Source organism: Branchiostoma belcheri, unplaced genomic scaffold (assembly GCF_001625305.1).
Source record: "Branchiostoma belcheri isolate BF01 breed outbred unplaced genomic scaffold, Haploidv18h27 scaffold71, whole genome shotgun sequence".
In the NCBI taxonomy this organism is placed as follows: Eukaryota; Metazoa; Chordata; class Leptocardii; order Amphioxiformes; family Branchiostomatidae; genus Branchiostoma; species Branchiostoma belcheri.
In genome coordinates this window covers 81,897-87,180 of record NW_017804365.1, presented here as the reverse complement: position 1 = coordinate 87,180, position 5,284 = coordinate 81,897, and the positions used below count along the sequence as shown (strand labels likewise).

Here is a 5,284-nt window from a genome sequence, read left to right as displayed (position 1 = left end):
CAGAAGGCAACAAAAATTTATTGTGTTTTTTTCCAAAATCAGGCGAAAACTAATGCGCGCACTGTGACATCCATAAAAATTATTTGCTGTGGCCTTATACTGGCTCTACAGATACAGACAGATGTGACAATACTATAATACTATCTTTGCAATTCCTACGCACTGCCCTGCTATTCTGTACATTTTACTTCGGAAACCTGTCCGCGAACATGTCGGTAACTTACATATGTTGAATCTTGTAGATGTATCGAGAACCCAGAACCCCCCGCGCAGTGCAGCGACGCCCTCCAGCAGATTGCATCGGAACTGTGCGGAACTCTGAACGACCCAAACAGCGTGTTCGCACCCTGCTACTCAACCCTCAATCCAGAGGTACAGTGAATGATCCCGTACTCGTCTGTGTCTTCTTGAATCTGTTGTAAGGAAATGACAAATTTTAGAACCCCGTCCTTGGTGCTGAACGCTGTCAACACATTTATGAACAGACCTGTCCCTGGTGCTGAATATCATCTGTTATCATGTTGATGCCTTCCTTTTCCCTACGCTAATTTCCGTCTCATAAATGGTCGATCGCCTTTCGAAATGGTCGATGCCATATCGAAGAACAGATAGCTTTAAGCGTATCAGCACGGTCCGCCCACACTATAATTTTTTCGTGACGTAGAGAGTAGGGTATAGGCTAGTGTTTTAGACTAGAGCTAAGATTTTTGCCCCGGATTCGAATCTGAGCTTGTGCTTAAGCTTTTTTTTCCTTTTTCTAATACCTTTACAATTTTTTATGATCCTCCCTCACCTAGGTAATTCAAATATTGCTTTTTATAGTATATATTATGTTTTATGATACACACAAAAAAGTTATGATACGCTCGGAAATGGCATCGAGCAGTCGGTGATATGGCATCGAAATTAGGCGACGACCGTTTTCGCAATTCTCAATTCTTAATTTTTAACTTGTAATTGTATGTAATCTGTCCTTTTGTGTATATCTGTTTTATGTATGTATGTTTTTCTGATGCTGGAAGGGCATCTTAATAAACCAATACACCAAACCAAACCGTTCCGAAAGACGACGACCGTTTACCAGACGGAAATTTGCTTTGCCTACAGAGTACTGTTGAGACGTGCATGTATGACATGTGTGCCCTGGACGGAGACCTCACGTCCCCGTGTAACAACCTGCAGGCCTACGCAGACTCCTGCGCTGAGGCTGGCATCAACATCGGGACATGGAGGAATGCAACCTTCTGTCGTAAGTTTGGCTTTTGGAGTACATGTATAATACGATTCATCCATTTTTCCTTCACAGAAAACACTGTCTCTAGCTAACTCCATTTTACAGACGAACAAATGAATGATAAAGATCGGGGTCAATACAAATCTGTGTAATTTCTATTTCCAACTATTCAAAGTTTATGCTAATTTGATGACGACATTGGTGAAAATCCAAGATGGCAGACCATTTCATTAGCTCTGGTGTAACCACGTTTTTTCACTAAACTTTTATTATAACTTATATATTTTCACATAAAACGTTCATATGAACATCTTAAGTCCATTTTCATTCTGTTTGTAGGCTTCATCTGGAAAAACTGTAATTTCAAAAATTCATTCAAGATGGCGGATAGCTTGAATATGCATGACGTCATTTTGACGTCAGGGTTGTTCCCACGGGCAACATAAGTTTTATTAGACCTTAATATTCTATCATAGACACAGCCTGTTAACGTTTGGTTGCATTCCCAGTCGTTTAACCTGAAATTTTCTCCCAGCACTCTCCTGTCCCGGAAACAGTCACTACAGCTCCTGTGCCAGCGCCTGTCCTGCCACCTGTACAGACGTGTCTGCACCACAGTACTGTAACTTCACATGTGTGAAATTTTCTCCCAGCACTCTCCTGTCCCGGAAACAGTCACTACAGCTCCTGTGCCAGCGCCTGTCCTGCCACCTGTACAGACGTGTCTGCACCTCAGTACTGTGACCGCCCGTGTGTGGAGGGGTGCGAGTGTGATGTCGGATACGTCCTGAGCGGACGGGACTGTGTGGCCAGGCAACAGTGTGGCTGCACTCGCGGTGGATATTACTATGCGGTACGTACACGACTTCATGGTAAGGACACACCAAGTAATTTTTATGTTAGACGTCCTCTGGAGACCCAAAATCTAAAGCGAAAGCGCAAAAAAAACAATAAGGGCCGAAAAAAAAGATGTCTAAATTTGAAATATACCAAGATACGACAAATGTTAGGAATGAATGAGAGCATAGTGTAACAACCAGCAAGTCTTTTCTTTGTCATGAAAACAGCAATAAATCAGTGGTACAGCAGTTGTCGTCCTGTCCTGTCTCTTTCCTTCCATACATCTTCCAATCTTGCGATTTGTGGCACTGTCGTGACTCTTTGGTCACAGTTACAGGAAGCGGAATTTCTTGTTTTTTTTTCTGGGAACAGGCCGAAATCAATGCGCACGCGGACGTCATCCATGAAAATTACTTGGTGTGGCCTAAAACAAAGCGTGGCCATTCTGAAGTTCACAAGTCAATCCATGCATAAGTGTCAATCTAGTTCGTTGTTACTTAGTTCTTGTACCTTTTCCCAAAGGTCGGAGAAACATGGGGGGAGGGATGTAACCGCCACTGCCGGTGCATCGGTAAGAACGACATCCAGTGCACGGAGGTCAGGTGTGGTCAACACGCTTTCTGTGGGATCCAGAATGGAATCCAAGGATGTCACTGCAACAGTGGCTACCAGGGCAATGGTTCTCACTGTGAATGTGAGTATGACTCGCACAAGCATTTTTAGCAGTACTATTTCGAGTACTAAGAGCTGCTTCCAAAGTCTCACTCCATACCATAGTTATGGCTGAAACATATTGTTTTCATATCACACTCCATACCATAGGTATAGATGGCCTGGTATTAAAACTAACAACCTTGGACCACACAGATCTATTTGGCATACACAAATTTTAAAAAAAAGAGGCATTTTGGAACTTTTAGGCTATTTGGGCTATATTCGTCATGTTTACAACCCAAAGCACTCATTTTACCTTGTTCCTATTATAAGTATGTGCAGATTTTCTTTTAGCATATAAAGTAATTAAGTGAACAGCCAATCAGCAACCACATCTGCAAACAGGGCCGCACCTGTTCCTGTCTGCATGCCCATATTTGGGCATGGAGCTTCTCTCCCCATGCCCAAATATGGCCACACTCCTAATATGGTAACACACCCTGCTATGGTATATTTCCTATCACTCAACCAAAAAGCCCAAATAAAACCATTCTAAAAGCCTGTATAAAAAAAGTACCAAAAAAAAGAGAAAATACCTGGGGGTATTTGCCCACTGTACCACCATACCAAATTTCAGATCATTTTGCCCCAAAATGAAGAAATTCAATCCATTAAAAAATGGCCAATAGAAGGAGAAGAAATATATGTTCACCACACCCCACACTTTTCTCATCACAGATATTGATGAATGCCAGTCTGGAAACGGTAACTGTGACCACTACTGCACCAACACCCTGGGTTCGTACCGCTGCAGCTGTGAGGATGGATATAACCTTGTTAATGGGAGTAAATGCGTGGGTAAGAATTAATTAAAAGTGTACAACTTTTTCGCAGTTAGGTTTTTAACTATCAGCAATGACAGAAATCTGTCGTAATACCAAATTAACAAGCCTAATAAGTATTTGAAATACAAAGTACATAATCATTACATTTAGCATAGACATTACAACTCGTATATGTTTTGGTATTTTCCTCTTTTCATTGAAGAGTTATAATGAACTTCATTGCATGTTCACGTCCTACATGGGCCAAATGCACTACGTTAGATAACTGAGGTACTGGTATAAGGGTAGGAGGAACAAATACTACGTTACTGTGCTACGTCTATATATCTAAATCTGTTCTCTGAGGCTTTTTTGAAACAAGCATGAACAAATTTACATAGTTTTTCATATACGTCGTAGTTCCTGGATGTCATAATATGTTTGAACAATTCTCTTTTCGGTGTGTATATTTCTGTTCTAATTGTAACGAACTAATATCAAGTGATTTGCGCATAGAGAGCAATCTATCTATTTATAAAAACAACTTTTGCTTCATCTTCTACACAGTTATCGTTACAGAGAGTACAAATTCTGTAATTTGGGGGAGTCTGGTTGTACCTACCAACTTCAAGCTGCAATGGATGAAGTTGGTAGGTACAACAAGTTATAATTCTGCACCCCTATAACGTTACATGTACTATATATTGACTACTTCCCCGTTTATTTCACAGCGGTGGTGTGCAGAATGCCGGTTGACCTTGTGTTCCTGTTGGACGGTTCGGGAAGTATCGAATTGTCCAACTTTCAAATAACCAAGGCCTTCGTGAAGTCCACAACCAGTGATTTTCAAATCGGTCCAGCGAATGCTCAAGTCGGCGTGGTTCAATACCATAATCATCCTATCGAGGAATTTTCTCTGAATCGATATGCAACTCTGGAAGACCTTTTGTCTGCCATTGACCACAGACCATACAGAGGTGGAGGTACCCTTACAGGTTTGGCGATAAACTACGTGGTCAACACGAGTCTGACTGAAAGTCACGGTGCTCGTCAGGGCGTACCAAAGGTAGTAATAGTGGTGACAGACGGACATTCGGGGGACAATGTCACAGAAGCAGCTCGAAGGGCAAAGCAGGAGGGGATCATAATGGTAGCCATCGGCGTCGGATCAAATTATGACATGACTGAGTTGGTAGAGATCGCCACATCACCTGACACACTGGGTACCGTGGCTAACTACTCACTTCTGGAAAGGCTGAGAGAGGACATCATTCCGATAGTATGCGAACGTGTTACCCCACCCATAGCAGCAAACTCCGTAGTGCTAGATTGCGGCATGGCCGTATCTGAGGTAGGTAATCATGTTTACCGAAGGAAAACATATTGTTATCGCTTGGTTTCTTCTTCTTCTCCAAATAGATAAGGTCAATGGCTTGAACCAGACGTCTGTCACCACGGTAACTTGGTCTTGGGTTAGTTACATCACAAATAGGTAAATATATCAAAGAATGTTTAGACCTTAGAATAAGTAGTATTAGTTGACCCATCTATTGTTCTGTACGTAGGATATTTTCGTTGTACCCATGTTTATTTGTCTGTATATCTACATGTTTTAGACCTTACGAAAGTCGCTGTACTTTTTGTTGTGTCAATAAAGTTCTCCCTGTTGCAATTTCATAGCAGAAGGGATTTAGACTCCTGTCTGGCCATATATATATATATGTGTAAGGAT

The 5,284-nt window shown here is 41.7% G+C and overlaps 1 protein-coding gene across 1 annotated transcript in view; it reads left to right on the top strand.

Annotated features, from left to right (window-relative positions):
• LOC109484916 (IgGFc-binding protein-like) overlaps positions 1 to 2,081 on the top strand; it is a 10,401-nt gene extending 8,320 nt beyond the window's left edge. The window contains exons 8-10 of the mRNA XM_019788265.1: positions 243 to 372; positions 1,108 to 1,249; positions 1,770 to 2,081. Of these exons, the coding sequence (XP_019643824.1) occupies positions 243 to 372; positions 1,108 to 1,249; positions 1,770 to 1,978 (481 nt within the window). The 3' untranslated portion in view covers positions 1,979 to 2,081. The remainder of the gene's footprint in view (positions 1 to 242; positions 373 to 1,107; positions 1,250 to 1,769) is intronic.
• Positions 2,082 to 5,284: the final 3,203 nt, after the last annotated feature.